Source organism: Drosophila takahashii, chromosome 3L (assembly GCF_030179915.1).
Source record: "Drosophila takahashii strain IR98-3 E-12201 chromosome 3L, DtakHiC1v2, whole genome shotgun sequence".
Classification (NCBI taxonomy): Eukaryota; Metazoa; Arthropoda; class Insecta; order Diptera; family Drosophilidae; genus Drosophila; species Drosophila takahashii.
The window spans coordinates 26,971,043-26,993,421 of record NC_091680.1 but is presented as its reverse complement, the minus strand read 5'-3'; the positions used below and the strand labels follow the sequence as shown (position 1 = coordinate 26,993,421).

General features: G+C 41.9%; 5 protein-coding genes across 9 annotated transcripts; 3 read left to right on the top strand and 2 right to left on the bottom strand.

Moving 5' to 3' along the window:
* The first annotated feature begins 626 nt into the window (after positions 1-626).
* On the top strand, positions 627-1,467 carry LOC108060627 (protein PBDC1). The gene is made up of 3 exons (XM_017146407.3): positions 627-756; positions 809-916; positions 981-1,467. The coding sequence occupies exons 1-3, from the start codon at positions 745-747 to the stop codon at positions 1,341-1,343; spliced, it is 483 nt and encodes a 160-aa protein (XP_017001896.1). The 5' UTR covers positions 627-744; the 3' UTR covers positions 1,344-1,467.
* A 153-nt stretch (positions 1,468-1,620) lies between these two features.
* Positions 1,621-5,080, bottom strand: Hr78 (Hormone-receptor-like in 78). 2 transcript variants are annotated; one of them, XM_017146405.3, is made up of 5 exons: positions 4,885-5,080; positions 4,426-4,513; positions 4,036-4,356; positions 3,156-3,425; positions 1,621-3,029 (listed from the first exon to the last, which is right to left on the bottom strand). In XM_017146405.3, exons 2-5 carry the CDS (start codon positions 4,463-4,465, stop codon positions 1,864-1,866), a joined length of 1,797 nt encoding a protein of 598 aa, XP_017001894.2. In that variant the 5' UTR covers positions 4,466-4,513; positions 4,885-5,080; the 3' UTR covers positions 1,621-1,863. The 2 variants fall into 2 exon arrangements, with proteins under 2 accessions (XP_017001894.2, XP_017001895.2); XM_017146406.3 differs by having other exon boundaries at positions 4,042-4,356.
* Positions 5,081-5,792: 712 nt separating this feature from the next.
* Positions 5,793-14,151, bottom strand: Glg1 (golgi glycoprotein 1). 2 transcript variants are annotated; one of them, XM_017146392.3, is made up of 6 exons: positions 13,298-14,151; positions 11,794-13,003; positions 11,337-11,734; positions 10,050-10,418; positions 6,456-6,825; positions 5,793-6,377 (listed from the first exon to the last, which is right to left on the bottom strand). In XM_017146392.3, exons 1-6 carry the CDS (start codon positions 14,012-14,014, stop codon positions 6,100-6,102), a joined length of 3,342 nt encoding a protein of 1,113 aa, XP_017001881.2. In that variant the 5' UTR covers positions 14,015-14,151; the 3' UTR covers positions 5,793-6,099. The 2 variants fall into 2 exon arrangements, with proteins under 2 accessions (XP_017001881.2, XP_017001882.2); XM_017146393.3 differs by having other exon boundaries at positions 11,349-11,734.
* Positions 7,112-9,694, top strand: Est-Q (Esterase Q). The gene is made up of 5 exons (XM_017146394.3): positions 7,112-7,445; positions 7,929-8,072; positions 8,219-8,870; positions 8,937-9,127; positions 9,185-9,694. Exons 1-5 carry the CDS (start codon positions 7,188-7,190, stop codon positions 9,617-9,619), a joined length of 1,680 nt encoding a protein of 559 aa, XP_017001883.2. The 5' UTR covers positions 7,112-7,187; the 3' UTR covers positions 9,620-9,694.
* A 248-nt stretch (positions 14,152-14,399) lies between the features above and the next one.
* On the top strand, positions 14,400-20,615 carry M6 (neuronal membrane glycoprotein M6). 3 transcript variants are annotated; one of them, XM_017146403.3, is made up of 5 exons: positions 14,881-15,305; positions 18,089-18,301; positions 18,979-19,138; positions 19,198-19,502; positions 19,563-20,615. In XM_017146403.3, exons 1-5 carry the CDS (start codon positions 15,302-15,304, stop codon positions 19,838-19,840), a joined length of 960 nt encoding a protein of 319 aa, XP_017001892.1. In that variant the 5' UTR covers positions 14,881-15,301; the 3' UTR covers positions 19,841-20,615. The 3 variants fall into 3 exon arrangements, with proteins under 3 accessions (XP_070071601.1, XP_017001892.1, XP_017001893.1); XM_070215500.1 differs by lacking the exons at positions 14,881-15,305; positions 18,089-18,301 and adding an exon at positions 14,400-14,553; XM_017146404.3 differs by lacking the exon at positions 18,089-18,301 and having other exon boundaries at positions 14,882-15,305.
* Positions 20,616-22,379: the final 1,764 nt, after the last annotated feature.

Genomic DNA, 22,379 nt, shown 5'->3' with positions numbered 1-22,379 from the left:
GGCCGAGCGCCTCGAATGTTACGTGACGCTCGCAGACCTCCGGAGGAGGGGGCTCCTCGTACTGAGGCCGAAAAGACACAACCAGTGCGAGGAGTGCCGGGCCATCCCCAGGGAAGGCCTAGTAAAGCACTTGGCAGCCGGGTGTAGCAAAGAAAACTTTTCGCTCGGCTGCCACTGTGGCTATATGAGCAACTCTATGTCGGCAATTGGGGCGCACATGAAAATGTGCCGACGCCGCCATAAGAACAGTGCCCCCGACGACATAGTGTTGCTCCGGCAAGCCATAGCCAACGCCAGACCTGGGACAGGGGGATACAACATCATCCCCTGCTCCTGCTTCACAACCAATGGATGAGGAGCAGGAGGCTGTTCTCCTCGAAGAGCTCTTGTCCGCCCTTAAGGGCATCGGAGACAGAGGAGAACAGTTTCCGATCCATTGGTGGGGTGGTAACAGAGCTGTTGTAGACAGAGCTCTGCCCAAAATTGCGTGCTCTCGCGCTCCCTGTTACTCTCTCCCTCTCTGAGTTAATGACGGAGAGCCGGTGTTACGTATAACTTACACTTACGTTTGCTTACGTTTTGACACTTACATCGATTGTGGCAAAAAACATCGATGTCTGGAAAATTTTAAAATCGATGCATCGATGTTTTCATCGAAAACCGATTAGCAATTTCAACCAGAAACAAAACGTGATTTTTTAATTTAATTTTTTGGAAGAAACCCAGCTGTTTTGGCCTCATAAAATGGAGATGATGGTATGCGGTGCGGCAAACTCGAGAAGCTGAACCTAATCAGAGTGTATTTCAGCATGGAGCATCGCTGCTGTCGCGGCCGGCTGATGAGTTTGGCAACGATTCCCTGGTGGAGGAAATGTGGGCATCCAAAGCTTTGGAACACGCCGAGGTTCACTTCAACGTGAGTCCAGTTTGAATAAAGCACGATAATCTCAATTGATCTCAATCTCAATCTCATTAATCAGCTGATCACCAGCATCCATCCCTCCCAGTTGAAACTCACGCCCTACGACGACCAGATATATGCCACCTTCCGGCAGGATTTCCCAGACCTCCAGGTGGGCCGGCTCACCGACGATATCCTCAAATCCGCCACGGAGAAGCTCAGGTGGCGCCAGTTCGCCGAAAAGTTCAACAAGATGGACGACTATTCGTACGGAACCCTCATGCGCGCCGATGCCAGCAAGGAATTCTCCCCGGACAACTCCATCTTCGTGTTCCGAGTCCAGTTCCTCGCCATTGAGATTGCCCGCAATCGGGAGGGACTTAACGATGAGGTCTACAAGACGTACAAGCCAGCCAGAAAGATCCCGGAGGAGGGCCAGTAGTCCGAAGCCTTAGCTTAGATTAAGTTGTAAAGACTAAATACATTTTTAGGTGGTGTTCGTCTAGCTACTATTAAAAGCAATCAAATTATTATTTTAAAAATAAAAACAAGGAATTATTGTTTAATTTTTTTTCTCAATTAATTTGATTTCTGAAAATAAAAACTCGTCATGTATAAAACGTTGATCAATTTGAAATTTATATCAAAGAAACAGGAAGATCGAATATACCTTACTACTAGTACTTGTAAGATCGGTAAGATCTCAACATTTTTAAAAACACGTTAGAAACATATTCGCTTTTATTGGGAAATCGATTCCATTTAATATGTGAACAACAATAAACCCAAGGTTTTAAGATAGAATATTGTCAGCTAAATGTATATATTAAATATATATTTTTGATGGGGATTTGCCTAATTGCTAAATGTATTGCCCACACTTGGTCCATCTTCAGTCTTGCTTTTGGGCGGCACAGTTTTATTTCCTGCCCCCTATTCTCCTCATTTCCATTATAGTCCACCTATAGTCCACTGGTATTGCTGGTCATTAGGATGAACGGAATCAGAGCATCCATCTGCATTTGTCCCACCAAGTTAGCGAAGAACAGCTCCTCCATGGCGTCCGCGTCCAGGCTGCTCAGTGGAAGAAGTCGAGCCACCAGAACATTGAAGCGCTCCTCCGCGCCTCCGATGCCTCCCTGCCGTCTCAAGCTGGACAAAGCGTAGATTTGGACTCTGCGGACATATCCTCGCAACGACCGCTCCTTGCGCTGCTGCAACAGCGAGGGATTAAACAGCAAGATCAGCCGCAGTAGGCCAAACTCGAGGTCAGTGACCTCCAGTGACTGGAGCTCCTGGACAAAGTCGTGCAAGGTCCTGGTGAGATTGGCCATCTTGGAGATCTTAAGCGGTTCGATCTTATCGATATCCGCCAATTGGCGGGTGCTCTGTATAAACTGGCCGATAATTGTGGGCACCGACAGCTGTCCCTGACATTGAGCTAGAGCTATGGCCATCAGAGCTGGCCAGGCTCCCCTCAGAAGCTTGACTTGACTATGGGCATCTAATTGATCGAAAGCGGGAACCTTTCGAAGAGTGTGGATGGTGAGAAAAATAATCCTCGACCCCGTTTCGCACACATAATGGATATTCAAATACGAGTGAACCAGGGTCGGCGGTTGAACATGAAAAGCACACTGCACATCGGTGAGAAGGTCCTGTTCGAAGACAGACTCGTTCACCACAAAATCGCCGGCGCCGCTCCGATTACCACCGCACTCAAAGTCCAGATCCATGTGCTCCAGTTCAGTATCGGCGGCATCCTCGGTGCCGCTGTCCTCCGCCTCTGAATCGCACTCGGGCTTCACACTCATATTGCCACTCCTCTCAAGCTGGTTTTGGATGGGCTGCAGGATCTGCAGTCCCTTGTGGATCACCCGCATATCCAGCGAGCTTTGGATGAGACCCATTGTCGAGGTGGTGGGAAGAGTGGAGGGTGCTTCGCCGGCATTAAAGTTAAGGTGCTGCGAGTTGTTGTTGCTGGCGCTGTTGGCCAGCAGCTGCAGGCACAGCGTGCTGCTGTTGTCCATTGAGTCATCGTCATCCTCGGGATCGGCCTTTGTAATATCTGGAGAGTAGCTGCCACTTTGCTGCTGCTGTTGTTGCTGCTGCTGTTGGGTGGCAAACACTGAAAAGTATATGTAATGCAGGTTGCAATCAGGAAGTATATTTTAAGGTAGGACTTAAGCTTTAGGCTAAAAATTTCTACAATTAAGTAGCAACTACTTTGAACTGAAGCACAAGCTGAACTTACTCAATGTCTGCGTCAGTTCCGCGAAATTCAGGCCCATTGGGAATAGATTCTCGTTCAAATTGAAGGGCGTTGCTGGCGTGCTGTGCACGGGGGGCGTGGCCGCGGCCTCGGCCTTGACATTGTGCCCCTTTCCACGCGCCTGCTGATAGCCGGACTTTCCGGAGAGGTAGGTGGAGGAAGTGCCTCCGCCGCCGGAAGTGGATGAGCCACCCGCAGCGGCGATGATGCCCTCCTTTCTGTCGACTATCGGTTTCCTTTCGTGCTGCACAGCTGCGAATCAAAGTTGCAGAGAACGGAAAGCCATTAAATAGAGCAAGAAGTATGATTAAGATGCGGTTTGATGATTTTCCAGGCGAGGTGATGGTGAGTAAGTGGGTGAGTTGGTTAGTGTGTGTGTGTGTGCTGGCTGGGTATCTTTTGTGCCCCCGCAGCTGCAGGTTTAATTTGTTAGGCAAGTAGTTGCAGGGGATGTTCATGTAAAAGAAGCTAACGATTGTGGTGCAATTAGTTTCGCATGATGCGTTACGGTAAAATGGGCTTGTTATCTGACCCTAACTGCTAGAAAAGCACAGAATTAATATACATACGAATAATAGTTATAAAGCAAATACTGTTGTATGGTTTTGAATTTAAAGTAAACTATGACAACCGAATTTTAAGCTAATCTAAAGCAACCAACCTACATCTCGAAAAGGACATAATATTCTTATAAACGTAAAACAATGAATTCGGTTTATTGGCCCTACTGCTGATCCCTTCTTTTAATCGAACATCCACTGACTTCTCGCATTCACTGCTGCTATAGCCTGCTGGAGCACGTAGACTCTGGCCGGGCCAGAGATTGGTAATAGCTTGAGACGACGACTTAAACGAAAATTACAATCACTTCGCATGCCGCTGGCCAGGCACTTCTGCAGGCGGCAGAACTGGCAACGATTTCTGTGGTGTTTGGTGACCTCGCAGTTCATGGCCCCGCGACACTGGTAGCCCAGCTGCTTCCGGATCGAGCGCTTGAAGAAGCCCTTGCAGCCCTCGCAGCTGATCGCTCCGTAGTGCCGTCCGGAGGCCCGATCGCCGCAGACCAGGCACAGCTCCACGCTCAACGTGGCGGATGCTCCGGCTCCCAGTCCCACGCCGCCTCCTCCGATCGGAGTGCCTCCAGACGCTCCACCTCCCCCAAGTAAGGGCATCGCTCGGCTTTCTGCAAGGTCAGAGGGCAACGGCGTCAGCATGGGTTCCAAGGTGCAATGACTCGGGTGACTGGACTCACCTTCGCTTTTGATGAACGCCTCAACCTTAACGCCGTCCATTGTCGCTACACCAGCCGGCAATTTAATAGTCGTTAGCTGCAAAAATTACTGAACAAAAAAATTTGGTCTTTAAAGTTTTACATTTCATAACGAAAAATTGTAAAGCTGTTAACTCCTGTTTATTTAACTAAGCATTTTTTAGAGGACTATAAATCTACAATTTTCTATCGGTAATAGCTTGTAAGTTTGTTAAAAATGTTGTATAATAATAAAGTTGTTTGTTAGCACGATTTAGGTAATTTTACGCAGTTCCAAATAACTCTTTCTTAAAATATTTGGCGTCTGTTTAAATCCTTTTATTTTTACTGCTACTATTTTGGACTCAACTGTAGGTGCTGCTACGTTAGCTATTTTAATAGAACCCGTTTCGGGTACATCTGTGTTGGTGTCTGTGATGTGAATGAATTGGTCTTGCTTACTTGGCTCTTTGAAAAATCTTACTGGACGTAAGCTATCACCATTCTTGCACCTTTATAGTAACGATTGGTCAAGGCACTTGCTTCCTAGTATGTTACTTGCGATTAGTTTCGCTATTTTTAGGCACTTGAGTCCTTTTCGGAACCTTTTCTGACGGAAACAATCCCCTTGTTCCAATTGGCTTCTTAACAGTATGACCGCAGCTGGGCTATAAAATAATACCCATTCTAATTAAACCGACTTTTTATTAAAATATACCGAAAATATACTAACCACTTGTTGAGCTGAATAAGAACTATTTAAATTTCTTTTGGTTTGATTTACTTTGTTAAATTATAATTATACAGTGTTCGGCTATAATGTAAAATTTGCGGGCGAACTTAGCATAGGCTAAAAATGCAATTCCTAGTTTTTCATTTTTTAAACAGCGTTCTCTTTAAATTTACAAGCTAAATTAAACTTACAATTGGGTCAAAACACATTTTAATATTTCATTTCATTCTTTCAATTACTAATTACAAGCTTAATCTAAATTTCATTAATTCTATTTTTAAGATACTGTATAATTTTTTAATATCGGATGAGACAAACAATACAAAATTTATTGGAAAGAAAAATGTCGCTAAAAACCTGAACTTCTTTTGGTTAAAATACCTGACGTTTGAAAATTTGGTTATTTTTGAATTCGAAATTGGATATTTTTTTTATCTAAATCTTCTAAAAATGAAATATCACTAGTTGAAATAAAAATAATAAAAAAGCGATGATTTAATCACTCTAAATCCAACATGTTTAATAATACTTTTTAGAGTCGCAGAATTTCCCAAAAGAAGATAATATGGCATTGTCCCGACTAAAAACACCCGTTGGATGCATAAGAGGTTGAAATTGGTTTGTAAAAATGCAGAGCTTTTGTTTATAAAAATACAATTTAATATACAGGTGAAATTGTTACAAAAAAGTATAACAAAGAAGGCCCTAAGAATGGAACTAGAATATTTTATTGTTTCTCTTTTTTCGCTTAGTTTTTGGTCTTACAAACGATTAAGCCACAAATTGCTTACACAAATATCTAAAAGGCAGGCAGGGTGGAGGGTGAGAGAAAGAAAGGATCGGATCGGATCGGATCGGTTCATGGGTCAGCCGAAATGGAAAACAACAAGCTCACAAACATGCACACTCCGCCTACACAGCAACACTACAGTCTAATATTTGAATTATTTATTCTTCAAGCCCATTGCACGTTTGGTGGCCCTTCCCAGGAAGATGCCGGTAAGGAAGACCAGGCCCGTGGCGCTCATCAGTATCACAAGGAAGAATTTGCGCGCAGGCGAGGCGACCACCTGTTGCACCAGCTGCTGCACATCCTCGGGCGGCAGCGCCAGCGTGTCGTCCGCGTTCCGGAACATCTCGATCCGTCGCTGCAGCTTTTCACGGCAGTCCGCTTCCAGCGAGTTTGGCGTATCCTTCAGCAGCGTTCTCAGGCAGCTTAGTTCTAGAGATGAAAATAGAATTATTTATAATTTTAGAAATATTAAAGGCCCTATAGCAACCAGCTATTTCGTCAACTCACTGCGTCCATTGCCGGCCGACACCTTGGAACAGTATCTCAGCAGATCCACCGTACAGGCAGTTTCCAGAATGGGATCCACATGAATGTCTGCCTTGGCTTCGGCGATCAGAGTAGCCACCTCCATCTGGCACTGCCGGTTGATTATCTGCTTCTGGATGAAGGCCGTCTTTAAGCACTCCGCCAACTGGCCGTGCTCGTCGGAATCCACATTTGCCTTGCACAGTTCCTGGATCTCCGACTTGCAGAATACCTGCAGCAGGGGATTTAACTTGTAGTTGAGAGCCTGCTCTTGCAGGATCTTGATCATCTCCTGCGCACATGGCTCGTCCAGCGCAGACTGGCGGAACTTGTCTTTTAAACAGTGAATGACCTAAAGGCAGAGAGAAAATGTATTATTATTTTTTGATATTATTTAGTTATTTTTTTCCATGAGTACCGAAGAAAGTTTCCAAAGTTGGTAAGGACGACTTAAGGGATAATTACCAATAGAAATAATAAAAGTATTTATTTATTTTGACCCGTTAATAAACACTAAATAGAAAGGTTATTTCAATTGCCAGTGATTGATTACCGCAACGCAGATAAGGAAGTAATTGTGATTAAAGATCGTTTCAAAAGGAAAAAACGTCACCGCGCGATTATGCCTTCTATCGTAGCCGGCAACTCGTTAGCCATCACAGTCGTTCCATTCTCGATTCAGTTTTCGTTCAAAGTCGAAATCAGTTGGGTCTGATGCGTAGACGCGGCGTATACGTGATGCTGACGCTGTGCGGTGTGCTGACCGCTGCTCTAACCACATTTCTTGTGATTTCCCTCACCGGCGGCCAGGGTGCAGATGCATCCGATGCACAAACGGTGACAGTGCAACTATCCAATGGCCAGGGGGAAGTTCTTGGGAACTATGGATCCACAGCTTGGACGGACCAAACTTTTATGCAGTTTCGTGGCATTCCCTTTGCCGAGCCACCAACGGAGGAGATGCGCTTTCAGGTAAGGCAGTTAATGGGGAGTCACCCATAGAATTTTCGAATAGTTAAATGTAGTCAGTAAAGTTATAAAACAAATTTTAAGGACTATCTAACTTTGGACTTATATTAAAACATGGGCATTCAATATAGTTTAATAAGAAAACAGACTTGTTGATTCAGTGCAGAATTTTAAACTGCTGTTTTAGTTAATTAATAAATTAAGAAATGTTTTTTAATTTTTGTATCCAAATTATCAATAACTTGGTCCTACAGTGCTTATTAAATACAAAGTGCCAATATTGTATGTATTTCGGTCCTTTAATTTCGAGAAAAATGTTTGATTAATTTTAGCAACGAAATTCGAGGGTACCACGGCTTTTAGGCTATCATTTTTTCTCAATTTTATGTGATGTTTTAGTATTGACATTTTTGTTTGTCGTCGCCTTAACTGATAAGCGGGTATGACGAAGTTAAAATGCTTTCTACTCTATATTTCGACTACTAGCCACCTGTGGCGCGAATACCATGGACTGGCACCCTCAACGCACTGAACTTTGGACAACGCTGCCCAGTGATAACAAATCTGGATGTACTGTTGTCTGATGCTGAACTCGAAGATTGCCTCAATCTGTCGGTATACACTAAGAACGTGAGTAAAATTTAGTTTACTAATGATGATAGCCGCAATTAAATTATAAAAACCAAGGGGTTGAGACTTGATCTTTTACGATGGTGAAATAGATTGCTTTGACGAGTAACATACGAATTAAATCTCATGTTGAATTGCTGTTGTAGCTTTCTGCCAGCCAGCCGGTAATGGTCTACATATATGGCGGAGGCTTCTACAATGGCTCCGCAGAGGATCACCCCCCGAACTATATCCTTGAGAAGGACGTGGTCCTAGTTGTGCCTCAGTACCGGGTGGGAGCCCTCGGATGGTTGTCGACATACACGGAGGAGCTTCCCGGAAATGCCCCCATTGCGGATATCCTAATGGCACTCGAATGGGTGCAACTACATATTAATCGCTTCGGTGGTGACCCCCAGACGGTGACTATTTTTGGTCAGAGTGCCGGAGCTGGAGTGGCCAGTTCTTTGCTACTGAGTCCCAGAACTGGCGACCATCTGTTCAAGCGAGCCATTGTGCAGTCAGGTTCGATACTCGCAAGCTGGGCTATTAACAAGGACCCAAGGGGGCAGTCGCGGCGAATTTGCGACCGGCTGGGGTGTTCCAGCTGCGAGCAGCAGGAGCAGCTCGTTAAGTGCTTACAAAAAGCAAAGGTTCAAGATATTTTGATAGCCACGACATCGGAATCTTTTTCGCCTATTGTAGGAGATTTACAGGGCATCCTGCCTCAACAACCAAGCGAGTTGCTAAAAAACTATCGCAGACAGATTCCGCTGCTGACAGGATTTACTCAACACGATGGTTCCTTCGTCCTAGCGAGTAGGTGGCACTTTAATTTAAGTCCTCAACTAGTTTATCTAACTTAAGACTCTTTTACTATTCTAGGCTATTATGACGCTCTGGCCGCTAAGGTATCAAATGTAAGTTTGTTGAGCGTGCGTCAGTTTTCCCAGGGAATCAATGACATGGTTAATGATACATCGGGATTAACAGACAACATTTTGAATCGGATGCTCTTCAAGCCTTACATGCTCAACAGCAATGATCACAATTCTGCGGTTCCCTCATACTTCGATGTGAGCTTAAGATATAACCACTAAAATTGATTTTTTGTTAAACGTTTTTTCTTACAGCTGACTTCGTCAATATTTATGAAATCTCCAGTAATTACCCTAGCCACCAGGATATACACCCTACAGCCCTCCACTCCAGTCTATGTCTATAGTTTCGACTACGAGGGCCAATACACTCGATTTGGCTATGAATTCGGGAACTCACACTATCCATTCAATGGAGGAGTTCATCACTCAAACGACAACATCTACCTTTTCTCCACCCACCCCCTGGAGGGACAAGACATTCAGATGTCACAAAAAATGGTGGAAACGTGGACGTCGTTTGCCATCGATGGTACTCCCAACGATCTCAGTCCGCTGACCAGTGCAAGTGGGCCGTATAATCAACTCAATTTGGAGATAACTAAAGGTGAGGATTTATTGGAAACTCTGACGGCAGCAATTGATGATCCTGACAATGGGCGACTTCAGCGAGAAGATATGGAGTTTTAATAGTGTGGCACTCGATAATGTAAATAATGTAACTATTTTTTATTTAATAATTAACGAGTACGGGAAAACTTGAAATTTTGAACAATTTTATACTATTCTTTCTTTGGGAGCTATAAGATACAGCTTTCACCCTGCGCAGAATATGTTAAATTTTTCCAAGATATATCCGAGCTTTGGGATATAGACGTCCGACCGGCGCTAGCATGTAAACTGAGCTTTACAGAAACAGACGTACAAACGGACATGGTTTATGATTAAGAATATATAGCGTCGGAAACGTCTGCGTTAAAAAGTTATAATACCCACTGCAACACACTCTCTGCGGTATAAAAAGGAGACACCTTTAGTTAAGTAAAGGCAGGTCGGCCAAACTATTTCTGGTAATAATATTTAAGCTTATTTCTTTAAATGTAGTATTTCTTTCACTCACCTTTCCATTTAGTTCCTCATTAGGCAAGGCGCTGGCCACAATGTTGGAGCAGTACCGATCTATGTTCTTTCCGCAGGCGCTTTGCAACGAGGGATTGAACCGGAAGTCCGTGTTCTGCTCAATCATGCGATTGACCACCACGAGGTGGCACCGCTGATCGAATTGGTTGTCATCCTTGTACGTCTTAAGGCAGTCCAGCAGTTTGTCCGAATCTGTGCTAGGACAGAACTTGTAGATCATCTCCTTGCACGTGGTCAGAAGTGTATAGTCAGTACCGCTGTCGCCCAACTCTGACTTCTTTACCATGAAGATCGCATGGTGACAGGGCTTGCCCAAACTAGGAGTCTTCCTTATAAGACACTCCAGGGCCTGCAATCATTTACGCAAATATAAAAATTAAAACTGGCTTTGTTGGTAAAGATTGTTTGGATTGGGTGTGAAAATGTGTTAAGCAGGAGCCATAACGAATTTAGTTTTTAAGGTGTGAATCAGCTATTACTAATATATTTAAAGACGGAAAAATCGTTTTCAGATATTTTTTCCTTTGTGAGTATTTTTTAATTTATGAAAAAAACAAGAGAGAACGCTATAGCCGATAACCGTTACTCAGCTGAACGGAGTGCGAGGGAATTATTATGAAATTATTGATTGCTCCATCTAGCGGCTGTTTTAATTTTTGCTGATAACTTTTTAAAAAATGGGAAGAAATTTAAAAAAATGTCTTCTACATTTTGATATTTTTTTTTAAACACAACAAAATTGCAGATCTATTGGCTTATGAAATTTTTGATTGCTCCATCTAGCGGCTGTTTTAATTTTTGGTTTGATTTAAAAAATTACTTCTACATTTTGATAGCTATGTTTAAACACAACAAAATTGCATTTATACTTCAAAAAAGTGGGCTTCAGTCACATTTTAAAGTATTTTAAGGCGATTATGGGCGTTAGAGTAGGCGTGGCACTCTGTTAAAACAAACTTGCGCTGTTCCTACGCAGCCCAAGAATATGTGTGGTTAGACCCAACTTTCTAGCTGTATATAGAAAGCTTTTATACAGACAGACGGACATGGCTAGTTCAACTCGGCTAGTGATCCTGATCAAAAATATATGTACATATATACCATATACTTTACAGGGTCGGAAACGCTTCCTTTTCCCTGCTACATACTTTTGCATGAATGTAATATATAAATAATTACATCTTATTTATTACACCATCAAACCATTATTGTTCAGCTCCCTAGTGTTAAAGCGTTTCAGTGGTTAAGGATGAGTTAGATAACTTGCTTTTTCATTCACCTGACCGGGCCCCTTCTCCTCCTCGCAAAACAGCTCCAGCTCACGCTTACAGGCGTTGGCCAGCTTGGGGTCCAGCTGGATACTCTCGCGTTGCTGGTACAGTTGGGCCTTCACCTGGTGACGGCACTCCTTGGGGATCTGGTGACGTTGCGCCTTGATCGTGTCGTTGCGCATAACCTCGCTGAGGCAAGCCACCACCTCGTTTTTGGTGGCGCTCGAGGAGCAGAAGCGTTGGACATACGGTCGGCACGCTTCCTTGAACTTGGTGGTGAAATGGAAGCTCTTAAGCGAGATGATCTGGAAATGCTCAATGGCAGCCCGACAGCGGAGATCCTTACGCAGATCCGCGTCGTTTTTGTGCGCTATCAGACAGTCCATCATGTCTCCTGGTAAATAAGAAATATATTAATATATATATTTATATATTTTTCACGGTTTATATTACCATTATCTTTGCCGCTTTTGAGTATCGCAGAGCAGTGCTGCTGCATGGCCTCGCCGCAGACGTTCATGATGACGGGATTGAGTTCCACATGAGCAGCCTCCTCTTCCGTGTACTTGACTACCACTGATTTGCACTCCGGCTGCAATTGGTCCATGTTCTTTTGCAGACACTCCATTTCACTTCCCTTTTCCGTGCAGTCAGAACAGAAGGCCGAGAGATCGTTGAGGCAGTAGTCTTCTACCTCGGGAATCAAGTCCATGGATATGGCGCGCTGTCTCATCACGCGCTTCACCTCCTTGAAGCAGTCTTTCCTCAAAGTCTGATGCTCGTCCTCGCTGAACGCCATGCGGTGCAGGCAGGGCAGGATCATGGGTCCTCGTTCCGGATCCATTTGTATGTTCTGCGCATCGTCCCACTGCCTCTTCGCACGGCAGTACTTCACTGCGTCGTCGCGACAGTGTTTGTACAGCTGTGGATCCAACTTGAAGTCCCTGGCCACAAAGTATTCTATAATGAGAAGTGCCTGCTCGCATTCAGGCAGCATCACTGGTGTGCCAATGTGCTCCACAAGGCAGCTCATGACTCGCGCGTCGCCTCCCTGAACATCCTTGCAGGCCACGTCCACCACTGGCTTGCAGGCCCGCCTCAGCACGGGATCCACGCGCCAATCCTCGCCGGCATCACTGGCCTTAATAAGGGTCTCCAGTCCCCTTTGGCACTGCGCCGTTACCCGTCGTTGTTGGCGCCTGGCCTTCACGTGCTCCAGCAGGCAGTGGATGATCTCGCCACCAGTACTTGTCATGCCATTCACCAGCTGCGCCTTGTGTTCATCCGGACAGAATTTGGGTATATCGTCAGCACAGTCGTTGAGAAGCTCCGGTGACAGCTGATAGTCCGTCATCAGCATGCGTCGGTGTTCAGTCAACTCGGTGAGACAAGCGGGCGCCAGTTTTGTGCCGTTCTTGGAAACCGACTCCAGACAGAGCAAGATCTGGGCCAACCGGACATGTTTGTCCTCGGAGACCCCGCGGCGGCAGTGGTACAGCTTGATGTCGTCCTTGCAGGCTTTGGCCAGACCGTGGGACACGCGATAGTCGCGGCCCATTTGCTGGTCCCTCAGAGTAATTTGGGATGCGCACTGGGCCGACATGGAGGGGTGGTTCTTGTGCCGCACCAGGCACTTGAATCCGCCAGCTGTGCCGGACTTTTCCTGAAGCAAGAATATAGCAATAAAGTAATTAATATTTGGTTCTTCAGCAGGATTAATATAAATTTCTTATTTCGTCAGACAATCATTTTGTTGAGAGCAATTTAAATAATTTCCTATTTATTCACTCTAATCTTATCTATACTATTCCATAGTGAGCCAATTCAAGAAATGATTCACGTTGTCTTTCAACTAGTGACCCCGTACTATTCATTATTGGGGCAATGCTTTTGCCTTATCTGTAAGCTCTTAAATGTTGTTTCTAAGGGGATTGTTTCCTATGTCGATCCGACTCACCTGCGAGCACAAGGACGATAAATCCTCTTGACAGACCCGAAAGAGCTCCAGCATTCCCCGCTGCAGCTCAATGGAGTTAATGGCGGCCTGGCAGATGGGTTCGAGGCTAGACTTGGCCTCACTCGCCTGGAGGCATTGCACTGTGCCCAACTGGGACAGCACAGAGGGCAGGTGGTCAATGTTCAGCCGACCGCACTTGTGCTCCTCGACGAGCGTGCCGCAAGCGGTGTAGAACTCATCCACGGCGCTGTAGTCCTGGCCCAAGGACTCGTAGGCCCTTCTCAGGTGCTGGTGGCAGGCGCTGTTCTGCGGCAGCTTCAGTCGCTGCTGCTCAAGGCAGCTCCACAGGTGCACGGCGTTCAAGCAGCTTTCCAGCTTAGACCGCTCGGCGGGACAGTAGGAGGGCAGAAAGCTGCTCTCCAGCCAGGCAGGAAGCTGCAACTGGCGCTGCTGCAGCCACAGAGCGTGCTGACAGCCCTCAGGCAGCTCCTCCAGCTGGCTGGAGCTGAAGGTCAGGGCGCACTCCAGCATGGACAGGTTGTCCGTGGACTTGTGGTGCGTGCAGAGCTTCTTGAGGTCCTGGCACTCGGCCAGGTCAACAATGCTGTGCATGGCTTTCGCGTTGTCCACCTCAATGGCGGCTCGTCGGATGCGCTGGAGGGAGTCCCCGGCCGACGTGGCCGTGGCCATCAGGAAAACCAACAGGAGGTGCAGCATATTAGCTGTGTGAACGACCGGTCTTCTGCACTGCGGTTTCAGTGGCCGGTCATCGAAAGCACCTCCAACGGCGTTTTGCTTGCGTAAGCTAATGGAGCGGCTGTTTACAGTCGACGCGGCGATTCGATGCGCTGCCTTTGGCAGAAATACATCAGCACAAGTGGATATATTTCGTCGAGTTCGACTAAGTGCAGTGCCAGCAACAAAACAAATGTGTGCAAAATGGATGGCCGGTTCGCGAATGCGCCGTTCTTACGTCTTGGTCATCGCTTGAATCGCTTTTCCGGCTGCTTAAGATCTGGTCGGAGTACTGCAACAGCCTCAGTTTTTGCTATTGCGGCATATAAAGTAGTTAAAGTGCTAATATCAATTCTATTTGCTGGAAATGAACCAACAGGCTAGAGGTGGAGAAACATCGGTGGAGAACTATCGGCTGGCCCGCAATATATCGATAGCTGCAACGCAAATTACAGATGCAAATTCTAACTGGACATATTTTAAAATGTATATAAAAAATGAGAAACAGGAATATAATAATGGTGCGTTCTGGCGGAAATTGTTGTTAAGCCACATAAGCATTTTTAATCAGCACCAACAGCCGAGTTCACCTAGCCTTGTCCGTTCTTACGCGTACTAGTCTAAATTTTAAAGTTTTCAGGATACAACTTTCCCAAAAGTCTTTTTTCTATTGCAGGTGGTATATGTGTCGAAACAAGCTGGATTGGACCACTGTCCATAGTGGTGTTCTGCCATAGATCAATGAGATGGAGGAAGGTGGATGGTGCTCTGTTGGAATGGGCTATAACGTTCAGGAAACATAAATCGATACAAAATATATCGTTTCACTACGCTACCGATTTTTTTAGCTACCATCATTCTGTTTTCTGGCTGTTTCAGCAGCACTGTTGAGACTCTTGTTTTTAGAAGATATTCAATTGAATCTTTAACGTCTACGGTAATAAGTTCGCAAGCCAAGAAATATAGTGAAATAACCACCTGTGGTTTTCCGTTATAATCGCATTTAATACAACACCCAAGTGCAACGCAAACAGTTTAAGCGCGAGTTTTTGTTCCCCCTCCACTTTGAAGCTCACACCTTAAAACTTGTTTTGAGTTTACCAAGTAGAGCGAGGTGTTTGTGCGTTTGTGTATACATACAAACAAATGTAAAAGTCTTCAGAAATTCCAGCACAAATTGCACTGCTGAACTAAGTGCATTGCTAATTGGAGATATTTAAATGATATAATTTAATTTCGAAAACTCGTAACAAATCACAGCCATTCAAAATGGGTAAGTTGGCGAACATTTTATTTTTATATATAAAGGCTTTTAAATTGTAACAGCTGTCTGAAACAAAAAACATTGCTTAGTTGGCTTTGTAAGCAGTTTAAGAAGCTATTGATTCCAATTGGGCAAACGATTTCGTGTCACGTGAGGAACTGCATTCTGATTGGCATTCAATTTAAAGTCCAACTAACAATTGTTTGTAATTATACCCTCGCAGCGGATATTTTTATTTTGGTTAGAAGTTTATCTATTATTTAAAGATCAACACTTTTTATATCTAAGAGTTGTACTATATGTACTTAGATTTTATAAATGGAATGAATGTAAAAAACAAAATATAAGGAAAATTATATACTGGAAGAGATGGAAATTTTACACCCTAGAACTATTTTATTTATCCCAGAATTTAATTAATAAAAGCTAATCTAGAAATTTAATAATGGTGGGTGACTGTTACGAATGGCTATCATGTATTTCTAAAGAGTATTTATAAAATAAACACATTTTATTTACACAAAAATTGGTTAAGATATTAAATTATATTTATTAAGCTTTCAAAATATAAAAAAATGTTTCGGGCAGCGGAGATATTTGAGTTTGATTCACAAGGGACAATGAACAATTTTACATTGTTGTTTTGGTTTTTCAGTGAATATTATTTTTTAAGATATAAAAGAATATCTATTATTTTTTTTTCGTAAAAATGGCTAACTCCTGTTCATCTCCTTAAAAACTGATTTCGAAATATACGAAGAGTATTACAGTTTTCAGCTGAACTTCCTGAACCATTTTATTTACGCTCTAGCAGCTGGCTTTATTTCGTTCGCAAAGAGTCATTGCACGCTACCGGAATTAATGTTTGGCTCTAATGCCAAGCCGGTGCTTGTGTCTTGGTGTCATTGGCATCCAGCATTTGGCATCTGGAGTAAGGCATCTGGTCTGGTCCAAAGCCTCGGTGGCAATTTTCATCCCGTCTGGCACAGACACCGCGGGACTTCCGGTGAGAAACTCTTAAATGCGGATGCATTTAAAAGGCTTAGGCTCTTCACTCGCTTCGCTGGCGGGATGTCCCCTGGATGTTTCATTTGCTTCTGTAAGGTCGTTGTCCCTTCTGTCTTAACTAGGCTTTAAGGCGCCACTAAGCACATAATTAGCTTAGTTACTTTTGAAAGCAACGTAGTCGAAAAAATAAAAAGGATTTTTTTCGCTCTTGCCATTTAGGCACACACATTGCCCGACACATTCCTGTAAGGACAGCCTAAAAAGATATTTACAGAGCAATTAGTATTTAATTTGACTCAAACCATTTTTCTTTTCATTTATAAACTTATAAAGTTTAAATACACACAAATATAAAACAAAATGTCATTGTACTGTGTTACGACCGCTGGCTTTAGGTTATCTTATTTCCCTTATTAGCGTGACTTTTTGACCTGACCCAAGCACTGAACTTCTCCCAGCAAGTTCAAACTAATTGTCTCATTGATGAAGCAACCCGCCTTTTATGCACAGAAAAAAATATAGTTCAAAACTCTTCAATATAACTGTGTCTTAAACCAACTTTTCCCCGAAATTAAGAATACATCCCTGCAAATATATAGGGGAGAGGTCTGTAAATTGGGGCACCCATATTTCTCAAAACGTCACCACAAAAAAAAATTTTTTTTGTAAAGTCTGATTACTGACTATTAAAATAGTTACGTGTATTTTGTTTTTTCTTTGTGTGTTTCTTTGCTAACTGTTGTTGTGGAATAACTATTTACTTAGTAGAATTGACAATTTAGCTGGTTGGTGCCTGTTTGACAATTATTACAGTTTATTTTACCAAGATTTTTTTGTTGTAAAATGTAAGCTGTGACCAAAAAAAATTTGTTTTAATTTTTTTCAAAATAATAAAGGAATAACGTGCTTAAACCAAATTGGTTTACAAAATTAGTAAAAAATTAAACATTTAACAAATTAAAAAAACAATCAGAAGAATTAGCATTCATAATCTACTGCAATTTAATTTATTTATTAATATCAATGTACATACAAATATTAAGAGTAACTAACTTTAAAGGCTTTGGAAATATAATTAATCAGAGTACCGGGTATCTTATAGTCGAGCCACTTACCGTAGCGTTTCTTCTTATTCCGTTATCTTATAATAATATAATATAATATATAATATATAATCCATAATATATATAATAATAATCATAAGACCTATAGTTTTTGTTTCAAACAAATTAGAAGTATGCAATCCTTCAAGTTTAATACGAAAAGCATAAGCATACGAAATAAAAATCTCCATACAAAGTTTTGATCACAAAATTTTCCGCCTGTCATTTTTGTATAGAAGTTTTCGTTTCGTCGCCTTTTTAATTGAAGTGAGTACTAGGCTTAATGCTACATTTTTTTGTAAAAATTGGGATTAAAAAAAATTTTAAATTCACATAAAATCTGTGAATTTTTTCTTCTGTGTAAAGAGAAGAGTAAGGGAACGTTACGCTCTTTGAAAAAGCAGGCAAATGAGTCAGTTATCGTGATGACTCTCTTTCGGGGAACTGAGAACCATTTGATGTCGAACGCAGCCCATTCAGAGTTTTCATTTTTCTTTCTTTTCTCCGGAGCGTCAGTCGCCTATTCGCTGACATTACTACGAAGATAATTAGAATTATTGAATCTTTTGATTGGATGACGTCGGTGCGCGTGTGAATCACTGTGTCGATCAGTTTTTGGCTAGGGTATTTCCGATAGGCAGTGTGAAACTAAACATCTTTGTAACTTCCGATTCCTCAAAGCACTGTGCAGTATGCCGGGCAAGGGGAACAACCGCGATCGCATCCGGGATCCCCGGGAGGAGATTCTGCTCGAGACGAACTTCGAGGACGACGGCGGAGTCCTGACGCGCGCATACAATGGAAATCCGTACAATCCGTCCATCCAGAACCGTCGGCGTAATTCGTACCGCTCGGATCACTCCTTGGACAGGTACACAGAGCGCGGAGGCGAAGGTACGATCCCGATTCCGGGATATTTTCGAAGCACGAAACGCATTTCAGTAGCGCAATAAAACGATTTCACTCTCACAGCATTGTGTGTGCTTATTTAGCTATACGTGAATCACTGGACAACTTGTAACCACCAGTCGCTGGCTCACCTGTTATCTTATCACTGTCTTTTTCCATTTATGCTTGCACAAGCAACTCGTATTCGTGTATGTGTATTCGTCTAAATCGTACCGTACTCACAAGTATGGTTTCAAACGCTATCCATTCCTATTATTTAGCTTATATACTATATCTTTACCTCTGATTTTTTCTCTCTATATTCCGGTCTTCTAAAATTATTTTTAATTAACATCTAAATTAAATCATAACCAAAAACACTGTGCTGCTTTTATGAATATTTGTTATTTGCCTAACACAAAATAAAGAACAAATCACACTTTAGTTATAAATTTTAAGTTATGGTTTTTGTATAAAATCTAACCTACCAATAAGTTTCTTCATCTTTGTTTGAGATCAAATTATTTTGGTGCCAAGTCCGCCCATTTCCTTTTTCACAGACCACCTCAAAAGTATTCAGTTCTCTTGTTTAACATCGAAAAATAAAAAAAAGTAGTTTATAGACAAGTAGAAAAATGAAATATGACTGCATATATTCCTGATTACCTTTTTTATCTTTCCAGGAGAATGCTGCCAATCATGCATGGCGCGTATTCCGTACGCCACTCTGATAGCCACTCTCATGTGCCTGCTGGGAGTCGGAATTTTCTGCTTTACCATGTACCGAGGGGCCTCACTTACCGTTATTATGGTTGACCAGGTCTTTCACCTGCGCCTGATATGGTGAGTAATTAGTTAGCACGCCCCCATTTTGTCTTACCTAAACCATCTAATACACTTAGGATCGAAGCGGTGCAGATGATATTTGTAATAATCGGAGCGGGTATGGCGGCCCTCGGATTCATGATTCTATTCGTTGGATTTTTAGCCACCGGAGCCACCAGATATAAAGTTTACAGGGCGTGGCGATCACGAGTGGGCGGTCGGATCTCGTGCGCAGTCCTCATGGGGATAACCTACCTGCTAAACTTTGTCTGGAGCCTGATCCTGTGTTTCCTAGTGGTGGTAACCTTCATTTACACAATGTTCTGGAATATGTGCTCGAGTGTGGAGCACTCTCAGAGCTGCATTGATTTGACACAATTTCGTGAGTCTCATTAAAAATTATATACACATAAGAGGTTTTCTAATGCTTTAACGGCTTTAGATTTCATGTTTCCACCAAACACGAAACTCGAGGATATGAAGGTCTGCGAAAAGTATGAGATCAAGGCTTTTTGCAAGGACGGCGTGGAGAACGCAGAGGTCATGTTCATATTGGCCACCCTGTCCACCCTTTTGGTACTGCTCAGTCTGGTCCATTATCTGATGTGCCTGTCTGCCAATTATGCCCACATTCGGGACCACGAGAAGTTCCAGGAGCTGCAGGAAATCCAAAACCTTAACGAGCTGGAGTACAGTGCTACATCGAAGGATCGATTCTAGGACATATTTCAGAAGATTCAATTTGAGCTTAAAGAAAAGTCCAGCGCTGTTTGAGCGATTCACGCACTATACAACGAAAAGTGAACAGAATTCCATCGAACATTAACAAGCTATAGTTAAGATTTTGTTTAGACCTAAGATTAATGTTGACTTTGAATTTTAGCATGTTCATTTAATGAGTTAGTAACTTCAACTATTATTTATGTTCAAACATCTTTATATAAGTAAGCAGTCCTTCAGTAACTGCCAAATGGAATGATCCCACTGATATGATGCTTTTTTAATTCTGCACTCTTACTAAAATTTATTTTCCGTCCATTACGTTAAGTTAGCTTATATTTATCTTTATTTTTCTGTTCTTCACCTTGCAAATAATAAATACATACATACATAAAAGACAAATGCTTACGCTCAAATTGCTTCTTCTGAATTGCTGAATGCATTTTATTAAAATACGAATACGTTAGTTAATCGCAACTTATCATTATATAGTGTAATCCATCCGTGCATGATTATCTTTCAAATCTGTACAAGAAACTACGTTTACAATTTTAAAGCAATACAAATCCTGCCGTAGTATTTTGTAAATGCGGCAGCAGCAGATTGGCTAAGTATAAATATATTTATCTTGTATTTAATATAAATACGTCAGTAATATTAATATATTTTATACTACAATTTTCTAACCTTACACTTATACAAAAAGGTAGGATAACAAAAAAGTGTTCACACGAAATTTTTTAAGCATTGAATAAAATACTTGAGGTTAATCAACGTTCTAATTTTTCTAAAATAGCCCGGGTGGATTTGGTAATATTCTAGAATTAGTCAACCTACTTTAAATCTCTAAAGAATTCCCTAAACTGTTAAGTTGCTGAATTATTGAATTTTGGTCAGCTGTTTATGAGCTGTCCAATACAAAATAAATTTGCAGAAATTACAGCGATTCAAGAACCTTGAGACTGTTTGATCGTTGAAAATCAGCTGTCACCTTATTTCATATACATAAATCCCATGGAAAGGCTGTACAATTTTAGAATCAAAATTAATTTTGTATGTCGATAATCTTAAAATAATGCCTTACAAATACCCAAGCTCTTCACTTTAATATAGCATTCTGTTTAATAAAATACTGGGTTATGTACTAGTAATTTTAAAGTAAACAAAGAAAGAGTTTCATAGCGATAGCTTTAAAACTAAATGACTAGTTCGCAAAAAAACGGACAGACGGGCATGGATAGATGGACTCGGGTATTGGTGCTGATCAAGAATACTTATTTATTTGTACTGGGTAAGCGTTTTTTTTTCAAAAATAACATTAGTTTACAGCCAAAATGCTCCACAGCAATTGATTGCAAATTCTATTAGTGCTAGAGCCTAGATCATGAAAACAACAACAATTTTTTTTTCGATGGCAAGTTTTTTTTAAAGATTTTTTAAAGTTAAAAATGTTACATTTTTTCTTATATCCCGGCACATATCCACCCAATTGGACCAGTTTTCGTTTCATTTTAAAGTCAATAGATCAGAGCTTAACTTTGCCATTACCACTCATTTTTGTTTACATGTCGCCGCCTATGATAAAACTTAAATTTGTCAACCGAAAAAAGTTGAAAAATCCGAACTTTAACAAGAAAGGAAAGGAAATTCCCTAAACTGTTGAATTGTTGAAAATTCAACAAAAAATTTCAGCAATTAAGGGAACGACCCAAAATGGTTCCTGTTGAATTTTCAAGCAGCTGTTATATGTTGAAAAATTTCACGGAACTTAGAGAATGTAAAATTTGATTTATTATTGCTAGTTACTGTCTAAAAGTGTTACCAAGGTACAAAGCAATTCAACAGTTTGGGGAATCCCCCTGAAGTTAACTTTGGCCAGCCGAAGTTTATATACCCTTGCAGGTTTGCCTACTTAAAATGTTGTCTTTACAATGTCAAAAATTAAAACGCCTACTTTCTACAATGTTTTTTATATTATTTTTTTCATTATTCCTATGGGAGCCTTAAGATATAGAGGTCCGATCCGGCTCGTTCCGACATATGTACTTCCTGCAATACAAAGAAGACTTTTGGGAAAGTTTCATCGCGATAGCTTTAGAGAGAGACTAGTTCGCATAGAAACGGACAGACGGACATGGTTAGATGGACTCGGCTATTGATGCTGATCAAGAATATATATACTTTATGTGGTCTGAAACGTCTCCTTCACTGCGTTGCAAACTTTTGACTGAAATTGCAAGGGTATAAAAATCCACCATAAATCCCATTTTCCATGAATCTGGGCCATATCCGGCTTGTTTTATTAGGTAGCATGTAAACTTTAAGTTTGTACCGACTAAATAACACATTTTTCAATTTGTCAAGTGGATGCGCTGCTATTTCTTATCCAATCAAATTGATCTGTATGGCAAAGTTAAGCTCTGATTTATTGACTTTAAAATGAAACGAAAACTGGTCTAATTGGGTAGATATGTGCAAAGATATATGAAAAAATAAAAAAAACGTCAGAAATTTAACATTTTGAACTTTAAAAAATATT